This window comes from Xenopus tropicalis, chromosome 1 (assembly GCF_000004195.4).
Source record: "Xenopus tropicalis strain Nigerian chromosome 1, UCB_Xtro_10.0, whole genome shotgun sequence".
Classification (NCBI taxonomy): domain Eukaryota; kingdom Metazoa; phylum Chordata; class Amphibia; order Anura; family Pipidae; genus Xenopus; species Xenopus tropicalis.
In genome coordinates this window covers 199905955-199920304 of record NC_030677.2, presented here as the reverse complement: position 1 = coordinate 199920304, position 14350 = coordinate 199905955, and the positions used below count along the sequence as shown (strand labels likewise).

The 14350-nt window shown below is 40.1% G+C and overlaps 1 protein-coding gene across 2 annotated transcripts in view; it reads right to left on the bottom strand.

The window, feature by feature from the left end:
• Positions 1 to 14350, bottom strand: part of adamts12 (ADAM metallopeptidase with thrombospondin type 1 motif 12) — a 340375-nt gene that overhangs the window by 121601 nt on the left and 204424 nt on the right. For both annotated transcript variants that reach the window (XM_031894766.1, XM_018090830.2), the window contains exons 10-11: positions 9946 to 10038; positions 1569 to 1714 (exon numbers count right to left, since the gene is read on the bottom strand). In XM_031894766.1, coding sequence (XP_031750626.1) covers positions 1569 to 1714; positions 9946 to 10038 — 239 coding nt within the window. The remainder of the gene's footprint in view (positions 1 to 1568; positions 1715 to 9945; positions 10039 to 14350) is intronic.

Sequence of the window (14350 nt, the reverse complement as noted above, 5' to 3'; positions counted from 1 at the left end):
ATGAACCACTCTATTACCAAAAGCCACCCCATCACATTTAAAACTATGCTAGATTCAGTGATCCGGGGCAAAAGCTGAACAAACTTACTGTGGGTTGTTACATTTCCTTTCTGCACTCTCCACTCCAGCTCCACATGTTCTTGAACAATGAGACCAGGCAAATCAGAACTTTAACAGAAATATCCATTGGAGAAATGTAATAAGAGATGCAGAGTTGGCCCAGGTTTAGCAACCCATGGAAACCAATCATCGTTTTGCTTTCAAACAGTAAAGTGACGGGAAGTGTGTGGGGTTTTCATATATTTGAGTTCAACTGTAATTGCTCAAAGCAACCCCCTCTGGGCTTTTATTTGCTTAATAAGCTTAATACATATCTCATGAAAGCTTGATGGTTTTTATATGCACAGAACGTATTTACATTTATACATGAGTGGGAGTTGCAATATCATTTCCCTCGGCTTAAGCAATTGGAAAAGAACCTTCACAATTCATAGAAATTGTCTGTGTGTGTTTTTAAAGCAATTAAAAAAGGACAAAAGCCAAAACTTATGACCCTTAAATGAGAATTGTATATAAGGCAGTGATCTCTATACTATTAACCTTCGGTAAGAATTGCCTTTGTAGTCACCGTGTATTCACAGATGTCACAGGTCTGTTGTGCAAATGTACGGAACATGCCCTGTGTTTATTACATAGGCTACTTATTGTGGCTTTGTAGTTGTATTATGGCTGGAATGGAGCTCAAACTCATTCTCATAAATGCATATATATCATATAAGCTTTTGAATATTCAGTCAACAGGTTCCACCGGAGATGACTAGTTAGTTATTATTTACCGACTGTTGCCAGCATCCCCTAACAAACATATAGTTACATAGTTAATTTGGGTTGAAAAAGATCCATCAAGTTCAACTCGACCGAATGAACCCCAGTGCACATAGATATACATACCGACCTATCTATACACTCACATACAAACACTATATATAAATATACCTATGCTACCTTTGCATACCTTTCCCCCCACATGCATCTTTATTTTCTTTCTCTATTACAAGCACCTGAACTGCAGCTCTTTCAGTGACTTCCTTGTCTAGCATGAAGCTCCACCCATTTTGCTTTCTGAGCCCTCCTTCTCTCTCTGACTACAGTATAAAGACCTCAGAGTTTTTATAGCCAGGGCATTCTCCCTGTCTCTGTTCTAAATAAAATCAATCAGGAATACGCAGTAGGCACTTCTTTGAGGTCATCGTAGTTGGAGAGAGAAGGTGGACCTGGGATGCAAAAGGGGGTTGAGCTTCATGCTAGACAAGGAAGTCGGTAAAAGAGCTGTAGTTGAACTGGCTGTAATACAGAAACTAAATAAATCTGGATGCTGGGGGAAAGGTATGTTATTGTGGGGGCTGTACATAGTAAATAACATCCTTCTTAAGGACTGGAGCACTGCATACCCAAAGTGAAGCCTTACCAGGGACCTATGAACCAATGTATTACCAAAAGCCACCCCATCACATGTAAAACTATTCTAGATTCAGTGGTGATCGGGTGCAAAAGTTGAACAAACTTACTGTGGGTTGTTACATTTCCTTTCTGCATTCTCCGCTCCAGCACCACATGTTCTTGAACAATGAGACCAGGGGGTCCATGCTCCCCATCCCCCATTTATAGTTTGTGGGGTTGTTCCGACATTAATGCACTTGCCATTGAAGCACCACTAGAAAAAAATAAAATTGACAGCACAAAGTTATTATTAATTAAAAATTGTGAGGGGTCCGTCCTGAAATCTTTTCTTTATCAACACATATTTCTCAGCCCAAAAGCAATTATTTTTATCTTACATGCCCACTGGAACACAGATAAATGGGTGAAATTAGAGGGTATCTTTTAATGTATGCCTGAGCTAAGGCAGCAAAATCCATTATACCTATGAGTCTGACAGTCTGAGAATTAGGGCACCCAGCTAATACTCTGAGAATTAAGGTGCTTATGGCACCCAGCTAACAGTCTGAGAATTAAGGTGCTTATGGCACCCAGCTAATACTCTGAGAATTAAGGTGCTTATGGCACCCAGCTAACAGTCTGAGAATTAAGGTGCTTATGGCACCCAGCTAACAGTCTGAGAATTAGGGTGCTTATGGCACCCAGCTAACAGTCTGAGAATTAGAGTGCTGATGGCACCCAGCTAACAGTCTGAGAATTAAGGTGCTTATGGCAGCCAGCTAACAGATAACAGTCTGAGAATTAGGGTGCTTATGGCACCCAGCTAACAGTCTGAGGGTGCTTATGGCAGCCAGCTAACAGTCTGAGAATTAAGGTGCTTATGGCACCCAGCTAACAGTCTGAGAATTAAGGTGCTTATGGCACCCAGCTAACAGTCTGAGAATTAAGGTGCTTATGGCAGCCAGCTAACAGATAACAGTCTGAGAATTAGGGTGCTTATGGCACCCAGCTAACAGTCTGAGGGTGCTTATGGCAGCCAGCTAACAGTCTGAGAATTAAGGTGCTTATGGCACCCAGCTAACAGTCTGAGAATTAGGGTGCTTATGGCACCCAGCTAACAGTCTGAGAATTAGGGTGCTTACGGCACCCAGCTAACAGTCTGAGAATTAGGGTGCTTACGGCACCCAGCTAGCAGTCTGAGAATTAGAGTGCTGATGGCACCCAGTTAACAGTCTGAGAATTAAGGTGCTTATGGCAGCCAGCTAACAGCTAGCAGTCTGAGAATTAGAGTGCTGATGGCACCCAGTTAACAGTCTGAGAATTAAGGTGCTTATGGCACCCAGCTAACAGTCTGAGGGTGCTTATGGCAGCCAGCTAACAGTCTGAGAATTAAGGTGCTTATGGCACCCAGCTAACAGTCTGAGAATTAGGGTGCTTATGGCACCCAGCTAACAGTCTAAGAATAAGGGTGCTTATGGCACCCAGCTAACAGTATGAGAATTACAGTGCTTATGGCACCCAGCTAACAGTCTGAGAATTACGGTGCTTATGGCACCCAGCTAACAGTCTGAGAATTACGGTGCTTATGGCACCCAGCTAACAGTCTGAGAATTAGGGTGCTTATGGCAGCCAGCTAACAGTCTGAGAATTAAGGTGCTTATAGCACCCAGCTAACAGTCTGAGAATTAGGGTGCTTATGGCACACTGGCACAATTATTACTCCAAAATGCAAAATTCCAGGATTCCATGTTCCTATGGATTCCTGGATTTTTACCTACTAATGCTAATACAAGTACCTACTGGGTTACTCATCCCTTCCATATTTAAAGATATGAAGAATCCAAATAACTGGAATCTCTTGTTACCTTATTTCTTTCTTTAGTTTCTCTAGATAGTTACACAAATAAAAAATCAAATTCTACAATATTATTGGTGTGTTTTATAGGAATAAATATATTTTCTTATATCTGTGTACTTATTATACAGGCAAATGTTTTTGGGCCTAGGTGGTACAGTTTGACACAATGCCGCAGCTGTTTATTACCCTAGATCAGGGATCCGCAACCTTTTTTTACCCTTGAGCCACATTCAATTGTAAAAAGAGTTGGGGAGCAACACAAGCATGAAAAAAGTTCCTGGGGAAATAAGGCCTGTGACTGGCTATTTGGTAGCCTATTGGAGGTTCTGTTTGTCAGTACATATGGTTTTATGCAACCAAAACTTGCCTCCAAGCCAGGAATTAAAAAATAACTACCTGCTTTGAGGCCACAGGGAGCAACATCCAAGGGGTTGGTGAGCAACATGTTGACCCCGAGTCACTGGTTGGGGATCACTGTCTTAGATCCTCCCAAATCCTTACCCCCCTTTGAAATGGTAGAACAGTAGATTTTGCCATAAATGCAGCTTCATCAAAAGGGAAAAGTGACCTTCTTGTTATAAGCTGCACTCAAGTTCTTCTCTGTACAGAAGGTCAACTCTTTTGACATTTCTCCATATATAATGCTTCTTTACACTGCTACACTTATTTGCCTTTATCCCCATTGTACACTATGCTCACTTCAATTCCTATGATGTTCTATATACAGTCTATATTAAATACTGCTGCCTGAATTCTCCTCCTCTCATCCAGGAGAGTTCAGGCCCTTCCCCTGCTAAAGTCCTTATCGTGGCTTCCTATTAAACAAAGAAACTCCTTCTCTTAACCTTCAAAGCCCTCCATGCCTCTGCCCCTCACTACATCTCTTCCCTTGTGTCTCTGTACGTTCCTGGCCGACTCCTTCGTTCCTCACAGAGCAATCGTTTGGTTGCGCCCCCCACTACTACTGCTGTTTCCTACCTTAACCCTTTCTGCCCTGCTGCCCCTTACATTTGGAATGCCCTCCCTGATTTCCTCCGGAGAGAATCCTCCCCCAGTCTTTTTAAAACTAAACTTAAAGACTCCCTTTTGGAGCACTCGCCCCGGAACCTGATCTGGGAACTGGCACTTATATTGTAGTGTCACCCACTGTGACCTACAGCACTTATATTTGCCTATCTGTGTCTGTAAGTTACCCTCCCATATAGATTGTAAGCTCTACGGGGCAGGGACCTCCATCCTCTTGTGTCTTTGCCTCTTAACTTATTGCAACTGTATTTATCTTGTATCTATCTGTATTTATTGTTATACTTTGTGTTTATCTATTGTTATCTTATTGGTCCACACCTTTCCTCTTCACATTATGCACCTTCTGTCCCTATGCAGCTCATTAATACTGCGCCCAATTCATTCTGGCTGTTCTCGTGCATCTCAATCAATGCCCCTGGACTTCTTTTCTTTGACTTCCCTACGCCTAAACTTATTTAGCTATGACCTTGGCTTTCCCTCAGCCATCACAATTAGCTTGAATCCTAATATCCTTCCCTCTTCCCTGCTCACCTCTTATGATTGAAGTGTTGCGGAATGAATAACATTTCCCATGTTTCAGTGGAGATATGGATTGGAACTCAGAATATAGAACTTGTTAGTAACTGTATTTTCCCATGCTAATAATTAACGACTGAACACCTAGATTCCTATCGGAGCACAGTTGTATTGCCTATTGTTATTCCTGACGGCTTAATAAGATTTGATATATTGCGAATAACATTATAAAACATAATTATAAAAATTCCTGTAGGAGTTTTACTCCAGTATTTAATATTAAAGAGATTGTGCAGATACAAAAACACTGGCAGTTTTCTATGTTAAGAATGTACAGTGCTGTGTATGCATAAATACTCACATACATGCATAAATACACACATATACACAATGCCATTTAAAATCAAATCATTCAGTGTTAATTCAGACAGACACACATAGCCCAGAAGGGTAACCAAGGACACTAATGTAATAATGAAACAAGACTGTGACCCCTTTTTGGCTTTGGAGCAAAGTTCAAGTTATATGTTTATGTGGAAAGAGAAAATGCCGTTGGGGGTCGACAAAATGAATGGATCACTTTCATTATGCTCTACAACTGCCTTAAAAGTCTGGTTACATTTGAAATGAGACAGCTACAGTAATAATGTATATATTAAACAGGTATGGGATCCATTATCCATAAACTCATTATCCAGAAGGTTCGGAATTACAAGAAAGCCGTTTTCCATTATAAGCAAATTATTCTAATTTTTAAAAATGATTCCCTTTTCTCTGTAATAATAAAACAGTACCTGTACTTGATCCCAACTAAGATATAATTACCCCTTATTGGGGGCAGAACAGCCCTATTGGGTTTATTTAATGGTTAAATGATTCCCTTTTCTCTGTAATAATAAAACAGTACCTGTACTTGATCCCAACTAAGATATAATTACCCCTTATTGGGGGCAGAACAGCCCTATTGGGTTTATTTCATGGTTAAATGATTCCCTTTTCTCTGTAATAATAAAACAGTACCTGTACTTGATCCCAACTAAGATATAATTACCCCTTATTGGGGGCAGAACAGCCCTATTGGGTTTATTTAATGGTTAAATGATTCCCTTTTCTCTGTAATAATAAAACAGTATCTGTACTTGATCCCAACTAAGATATAATTACCCCTTATTGGGGGCAGAACAATCCTATTGGGTTTATTTAATGGTTAAATGATTCCCTTTTCTCTGTAATAATAAAACATTACCTGTATTTGATCCCAACTAAGATATAATTACCCCTTATTGGGGCAGAACAGCCCTATTGGGTTTATTTAATGGTTAAATGATTCCCTTTTCTCTGTAATAATAAAACAGTACCTGTACTTGATCCCAACTAAGATATAATTACCCCTTATTGGGGGCAGAACAGTCCTATTGGGTTTATTTAATGTTTAAATTCTTTTTTTATGGACATAAGGTATGGAGTTCCAAATTATGGAAAGACTTCAGGAAAACCCCAGGCCCCGAGCATTCTGGAAAACAGGTCCCATACCTGTATATAAATATTATATACAAAATACTGTATATATACACTCCATGTCAGTATCACTCAAAGGAGAGGGAAAGGTAAAATCCCTGGTGGTGCCAAAACTTTACTAGGGTCAGACAATCACAAGGTGCCCCCACCGGCCGCCCCACCCGCACCCCTCGCAGGGGCCCCTGCTGCGCCTCCCTAACCCCCTGTAAGGGCCCCTGCCACCTGCCCGATGTCCTCCCATGATCTCACGAAAGTTAAACGCGTCAGGGGACGACATCGGCAGCCAGGGGAAGCGGCAACAAGGATCGGGTCTGGGCCACCGGGTTCCACCTGGTGTCCCGACGGCCCAGTCCGACCCTGAACATTAGTCACCCCCAGTAAGTACTGTATACTTTGGGCTGGGGCTCTTGTTAGAAGAAAACCGCACCAGCCTGGGGTAGCTGTGAGATCGATTCTCTTCCTTCTTCTGGGATCCTGAAGATAGACAAGGATCGCTCTCTCCCAGCTACCCCGGGCTTGTGCGGCTTTCTCCTAACAGGAGCCCCAGCGCGGGGCATAAGGTAAGCGATTACAATCACTGGGGGGCCTAACATTTTGGCACCCCCCCACCCCAGTGATTGTACCTTTCCTTCTCCTACAATGTCTTTTAAAAAGTTTGATTGACATCCTTCTCTAGGTCATCCATGCAACCCAATGTCATTTTTAGAAAGGACGTATTCACTTTAACATGCAAATCAGAATAGAATTACACATCTTGTCTTCTTCTGATGGATGCATTGCAGGGAAGAACCATCTGATCAACACCGCCATTACTTGTTGACACTTTAAAAAGTAGCCTTAAGAGGATCAGAGGAGTTTGTATTGTGGGGTGAGTAGCGCTACTGACGTGCCGGCTTTTAGCAACTGTTAAATATGAATGCTTGGAAAACATCAGGGAGCGGAAAGCATGAAGTTACATATTCATAGCACAGACGTCATTGAATTTAGTTTAATCGCCCAGTCTGATGTTCATTTGAAACATATTTACATCGACTTAATGCAAAGTTAATATAGAAATGATAAAGCACATTAAATATATAGATGAAGTATGGAATATACAGCTGAGCAGTTTATGGAGAGCTTTAATTTGAAAAGTAAATATTAAAAAGCTTACGGTAGTTACACATTATGATCATATATGTGTAGGAAAGAAAGCAACATCTTCACATATAGAAAAAGAGAAAACAACCCCAACCCTGACAGTCTCACCTCATAGTTTAACCCTTCCATCCCCTTTACCAGTTTAGTTGCAGTCTCTGCACTCTCTCCAGCTCATTAATATCCTTCTTAAGGACTGGAGCCCAAAACTGCCCCCCATACTCACGGTGAGGCCTTACCAGGGACCTATAAAGTCCAGGTAGGACATTTATCCTTTCCTAAGGCAAATTTAGTAATATAGTAGCATCACCGGATAATATTGTTACCCCTTTTGGATTAGCATTTAAATGTAACATGGTCATGTAAGTGAAGAGCCAAGATGATTGTTGGTGTGGTGACAGTTAGAAGTGTTAACCCAGATACATTGCTAAGCAACGTTATTATTTAAAAGTGTCGGTATAGTTGCAGAATAGATGAATGCTGCAGTATCTGTTCTTTTTAACATTTTCACTCAGTGTATGACCTTCCTTTCTGAAGCCTTTAGTCATTCTATGGACAAACATATTAATGATACAAATAGAACAATGTCTGAAGAGGTGAGAAAGGCAAGGAAACTGGTCCATAAAAGCTACATTCCATAAATAGATGCTATTCTGCAGTTGGACCCCTGTATAAACAAAACCTCTATAACTGGAAACAAAACCTCTATAACTGGAAACAAAGCCTCTATAACTGGAAACAAAACCTCTATAACTGGAAACAAAGCCTCTATAACTGGAAACAAAGCCTCTATAACTGGAAGCAAAACCTCTATAACTGGAAACAAAGCCTCTATAACTGGAAACAAAGCCTCTATAACTGGAAACAAAACCTCTATAACTGGAAACAAAGCCTCTATAACTGGAAACAAAACCTCTATAACTGGAAACAAAACCTCTATAACTGGAAACAAAGCCTCTATAACTGGAAACAAAGCCTCTATAACTGGAAACAAAGCCTCTATAACTGGAAACAAAGCCTCTATAACTGGAAACAAAACCTCTATAACTGGAAACAAAACCTCTATAACTGGAAACAAAGCCTCTATAACTGGAAACAAAACCTCTATAACTGGAAACAAAGCCTCTATAACTGGAAACAAAACCTCTATAACTGGAAACAAAGCCTCTATAACTGGAACAAAACCTCTATAACTGGAAACAAAGCCTCTATAACTGGAAACAAAGCCTCTATAACTGGAAACAAACCTCTATAACTGGAAACAAAGCCTCTATAACTGGAAAGCAAACCTCTATAACTGGAAACAAAGCCTCTATAACTGGAAACAAAGCCTCTATAACTGGAAACAAAACCTCTATAACTGGAAACAAAGCCTCTATAACTGGAAACAAAACCTCTATAACTGGAAACAAAACCTCTATAACTGGAAACAAAGCCTCTATAACTGGAAACAAAACCTCTATAACTGGAAACAAAGCCTCTATAACTGGAACAAAGCCTCTATAACTGGAAACAAAACCTCTATAACTGGAAACAAAGCCTCTATAACTGGAAACAAACCTCTATAACTGGAAACAAAGCCTCTATAACTGGAACAAAGCCTCTATAACTGGAAACAAAACCTCTATAAACTGGAAACAAAGCCTCTATAACTGGAAACAAAGCCTCTATAACTGGAAACAAAGCCTCTATAACTGGAAAACCAAAAAACCTCTATAACTGGAAACAAAGCCTCTATAACTGGAAACAAAGCCTCTATAACTGGAAACAAAACCTCTATAACTGGAAACAAAACCTCTATAACTGGAAACAGAGCCTCTATAACTGGAAACAAAGCCTCTATAACTGGAAACAAAACCTCTATAACTGGAAACAAAGCCTCTATAACTGGAAACAAAACCTCTATAACTGGAAACAAAGCCTCTATAACTGGAAACAGAGCCTCTATAACTGGAAACAAAGCCTCTATAACTGGAAACAAAGCCTCTATAACTGGAAATAAAGCCTCTATAACTGGAAATGAAGCCTGTATAACTGGAAATAAAGCCTCTATAACTGGAAACAAAGCTTCTATAACTGGAAATGAAGCCTCTATAACTGGAAACAAAGCTTCTATAACTGGAAATGAAGCCTCTATAACTGGAAACAAAGCTTCTATAACTGGAAATGAAGCCTCTATAACTGGAAATGAAGCCTCTATAACTGGAAACAAAGCTTCTATAACTGGAAATAAAGCCTCTATAACTGGAAACAAAGCCTCTATAACTGGAAACAAAGCTTCTATAACTGGAAATGAAGCCTCTATAACTGGAAATGAAGCCTGTATAACTGGAAATAAAGCCTGTATTACTGGGTTGAAAGAGAATACAAAACGTGTTTTTGGATATTGGATGGCAGACCAAGGATAGCATGGAATCCCAATTAGCACACAAACCAGTAGCATAACTCACCTTACTCTCGCCACATCTGGTTCCGTCAGCGGCAGAATCAAGTTTGGAGCGACAGGAATTCTTCACGGAACACCAGAGGGTCTGGCACACATTCTGAAAATGAAAATCATCATTTAATAGCACAACAATGAATAGTGCTTACAAGCTCATGTTTTTCATTTTAAAAAATTAATTCATGAATTCAATTAAAATGGCAGATGAATAAGTTTTATCTCCTTTTTCTAATTCCTTGAAAATAATTTAGGACAGCCACTCAGGTATTGTTTTTTGTGCACCATTTTGAAAAAGTAGAGGTTTCGGAGAGACAATTTGAAAATGTTGCAGTTTTGCGACCTTTCTGTGGCTTTTTTCCCACGTGTACTTTTTCAGTTCAGACTTTTTAGTAAATGGGAGACATTCGTGGAAATATGTTCATTACAATTTTTAAAAAGAAAAAAAATGAGAAATGTTAGAGTTTTAGTAAATCTACCCATAAAACTTACATTGGCTGATATGGGATAAAATAATGGATATATGCTGTATTAGAGCTGGAAAAATAAACTGATATTTTGAGGATCCAAAGTAACCTGAATATTCTTATAAAAAATAACTTTAGAAAACGCACCCACCAATTCTGAAACAGTGCCCACCTCCACAGGTCCCCCTTCCTCCTCCCTAACCACATAAACTACTCCCCTGAAGTCTGTAACATTCCTTCATACCTTGCCTGTAAATGCAGAGCAGCGCAACAGGGTAGCTGGCTGTCATAAAAGCCCAGGCTTGGTGGCGGTGACCTCCAACCAGGAGCATGCAGGCTGTATGTAAGAACAATGTAGGGTTCCATTATACATGCTTCTGCTCAGCAATCTCCACCAGGGAGTTTGGGTACAAGATGTGATATGCTCAAACATGGCGCCCACAAACCCTTTTGCCCTGCTTTACAATTACAGATACAGTACCGGGGAAGGGGCTTATTCTAGGGCAGTGATCCCCAACCAGTGGCTCAGGTGCAACATGTTACTCACCAACCCCTTGGGTGTTGTTCCCAGTGGCCTCAAAGTAGGTGTCATTTGTACATTTCTGGCTTGGAGGCAAGTTTTAGAAGCCCAGAGACTCAGTTTTACTCCAAGCAGAACCTCCTGCAGGCCACATGGGGCTACCAAATTGCCAATCGCAGACCTTATTTGGCATCTCCGAAGACTATGTGACTCCCCAACACTTTATATGTGTGGCTCACAAGTAAAAAAGGTTGGGAATCATTATTCTAGACCAGGGACCCCCAACCTTTCTTACTCGGGAGCCACAGTCAAATGTAAAAAGACTTGGAGAGCAACACAAGCACCATGGAGGAGCCAAATAAGGGCTGTGATTGGCTACTAGGTGCCTCTATGCACACTATCAGCTTACAGGGGGCTTTATTTGGTAGGAAATCTTGTTTTTATTCAACCAAAACTTGCCCCCAAGTCAGGAATTCAAAAATAACTCCCTGGTTTGGGGGCACTGAGAGCAACATCCAAGGGGTTGGGGAGCAACATGTTGCCCCTGAGCCACTGGTTGGGGATCCCTGCTCTAGGGTAGCAATCCATCTGGTTGGGTAGGAGGAGGGAATTCCTATGTGGTTTCATTAGAGATAGGGGTAGGGTTTCTTTGTACTTTAAATTTACCAAACTCATTTTATCTTTTTTCACAAGTCATAAAAAGAGATCAATTTATTTATAATAGTGGATGGCAGTTATTTGTTATTTGACAAAAAGTGAATATAGAAACTACAGGGATCCAAATAAGCACAGATTGTTCGGCATACTTAGGCAGACGAAATAGAGAATTTGCAAGAAAACCTCAGACACGGGTGCTTATTAAATGAATATTACGGCACATCATTTTGTATCCTTGCATCCTTATTGACTTGAATGACTGGCTTCTTAAATGACCCCTAAATTGTTCCATTTGCCATGGGCTGTTGTCTAGATCATCTGCTTAAAACTTCTTACTCAACTCTATCAAGAAGTTCATTGTGTGCTGTGATAATAATGCAATTACCGAGCCAGGCACCTGCAGGGAGACGGATGGATGAACGCTCAGCATTTTATTTCATTTATTTTTCAATTATGCAATAGATCTTCCTGAATGGAAATGAGATCTCCCTGAATAGTATTGCCATGAAATATGAATGCTGTTTTGTGACTGGGTTTTACATATTTGTATATGTAAAGATGCTGAAATGAAAGGGAGGAATAGCAGTTTATCATAATGATTATTTCTGACAATGTTGGATTAAGAACACAGACTTTAGTTATTAAAAAAACCGAGAACATGCCAAATTTTACATTTGCTTTTTACTTATATAAGGTTAAAAGAGCCTTTGTTCTTCAATGCAGTTCACCTTGAAGTAGGCCAACAGCCAATACATGCTCACAATAGATCAGCAGCCTTGCCAATCTTAATGTCATTTGTCTCTGAACTTCTCTCATCTTGGTCATATGTGACGTTAATGGTGTAAAGATATATACCGGGTGGGGGTTAAATTACATTTTTTCTTTACTGAACATCTTTGCTGAACATCAGAGCACTGTTACACTGCAACCTTCTCCCTTAGATGGGCCCTTGTAGAAAGTATAGGGTGATTGAATCTACTGTAACTGTTTAAGAGAAAATAATGGCCTCCAGTGGTTCTTAACCGTGAACACAGTGTTTTTTCAACACAAATGTGGTACTTGGTATCGTAACAGATGAAGAAATAGATAAAGTACATTTACTAGTAGTCTCACCAGAGGATAAATACACACTTCCCTAAGCCCTACCACACTTGAGTTCCTACTGTGTTTGCAGATATGACAGATTACCTGGGGAATACTAACCCCACTACTTTTCCTCAGTGAAGCACAGAACTACCCTTGCTTACTAGCCCTTACTCTCTTACACCTCTGGAATGAACTATGATATAAACTATGCTATTGCTAACTGATCCTTATTCTTGGGGTCCATGCAGCTCTTACTTTCATTAACTTGATACTGGGGCCTTCTACTCCCAGGCTCCCCAGCACTCACCACTGGTCATAATCACAGTTGGAGCCCAAAAAAGAAGAGCCATGTGCTCCCTCCCATTGCTCCCTACAGGCAGGAAATTGTCATGCTATACCTGGGCTTCAAGGGAAACTTCCCTTCCAAAGGGCATAGGTAAAAGAACCAGAACTTTCTGAGCCAATAAGGGAAGTTAACCGTTTTGTTCCCTTACCGATACATAAAACATATAACAATAAAAAATACTTTTGTGTCTATATGATTTTCCCTTTCTTTTACATTTGCATTTACTAAATTAGGCCCCTTAATCCCGACTAAAAGAAATTATATGCTTGTCATTTTGAATATATACTTATATCTTCTTTTCATCCATATTTGTTTGATATTATGGAGCTGATTCTCAAAAGGTCGTTAAAGAAGGTAAGTAAACCTTACTATAAACAGCCTCCAGAATTACCTACCTTTGTCCCAGCATTCTCTCTGACCTGGTTCCTCAGTCAGAAGTTGATTGTTTTTCTTTGCTTCCTTGTGCAGAGTTAAGCCCCGCCCCCACTTCCTGTTCAGTTCTCTCTTCAATTCAATTACCTGTAGTCAACCTAGAGAGCCTTCTGGGCATAACTGGAGGCAGCAGGAGTCTGTAGCAGGGTTTTTTTATTTTGTTGAGAGACCTGAACAGGAAGTGGGGGCGGGGCCTCACTCTGCACAAGGAAGCAAAGAAAAATGATCAACTTCTGACTAAGGAACCAGGTCAGACAGAATGCTGGGACAAAGGTAGGTAATTCTGGAGGCTGTTTAGAGTAATTTTACTGATGGAAATAAAAAAGGTTCACTTATTCTTTAACACAACGCATAGTTTTATGCGTCAAAAAGCGATCGTTAATTAAGTAACGATTCACCAAAATCATTTTGCATGTGTTACTACTCATATCGCATGCACAAAAATCTCAATGATCACAAATCGTTATGTCCATCGCATTGCGATAATTATCTAATAGAAACAATATTAACGCATAATTCACAGACATATTTTAAGCATGAAATATTGAGATCATTTGTGCTAATATTAACACCTACTAGGAGTGGGCGTTACTAAAAAAAACATTGCGGTTCATGAGCGTTTGTGAAGACAAGATGGAGTTTTCAGTCGGATATTTGTTGGCTTGTGAAGAAGAGAATCAAGTATGTGATTGTCCTAGAGTGATGCATCCATAGTGAATCGGCCCCTATGGCTTTAGTTATTTCATAGTATGTACCCACAACATCGTATATACAGTACATATATACCTGTATAGTTTTTATTTTGCTTGAGGTCCCTACCTTTCTAATGTAAAAAACAATTTAATTTGGTCTCCTTTGCAAATGTAGGGACTATGTACAGTCGTATATTTCATCCATTGTTATAACA